The 504-nt window shown below is 74.8% G+C and overlaps 1 protein-coding gene across 1 annotated transcript in view; it reads left to right on the top strand.

Moving 5' to 3' along the window:
- LOC101624366 (contactin-4-like) overlaps positions 1-504 on the top strand; it is a 76,678-nt gene that overhangs the window by 38,243 nt on the left and 37,931 nt on the right. The window contains exon 6 of the mRNA XM_012732098.1: positions 232-358. Coding sequence (XP_012587552.1) covers positions 232-358 — 127 coding nt within the window. The remainder of the gene's footprint in view (positions 1-231; positions 359-504) is intronic.

The raw sequence follows: 504 nt of genomic DNA, 5'->3' as shown, positions 1-504 counted from the left end.
CGCCGAACGCCCGCCCGCCTGCGGCTCGCTGTCCAGAGGGCCGGGCTGGGTGGACGGTCCTCTCCGGGGCCCTCGGAGTGGCTGAGCCGACGGGGGGAGGGGAGCGGGCCAGGCCTCGAATGGCCCCCCAGAGGGCCTGCGGGGTCCTCACGGAGGGACCCCCCGCGGGCACTGCTCACCTGTCCCTCGCGGACGCCACAGCAGCACCAGGCGCTGCCCGTTTGCTCCCAGCAGCCTGCGGCCCTCAGGCCACGCGCGGCCGGCCAGAGTCCAGCGGCCCCAGCGGCTGCAGCACTCCGAGTGGCCGGCGGCCGTGTCCCCCGCCCGCCTGGCCAGCGCACACCGAGTGAAAAGCGCAGTCGGTGTGGCTGCGCCGCATCAGGGAGAGCCCGAGTCCTGCAATTCAGGTTCCTTTTACCGGCCGGCCGGCGCCCTGACCGCCGGGTGCTGACAGATGACCGGCGCGCCTCATGGAAACCGGCCGCGGCATCTGCTGGCGCCGAG

This window comes from Condylura cristata, unplaced genomic scaffold, assembly GCF_000260355.1.
Source record: "Condylura cristata isolate star-nosed mole 26May11 unplaced genomic scaffold, ConCri1.0 scaffold00033, whole genome shotgun sequence".
NCBI lineage: Eukaryota > Metazoa > Chordata > Mammalia > Eulipotyphla > Talpidae > Condylura > Condylura cristata.
Note: the sequence above shows the minus strand (reverse complement) of the source record. Positions and strands in the feature narration are given on the sequence as shown.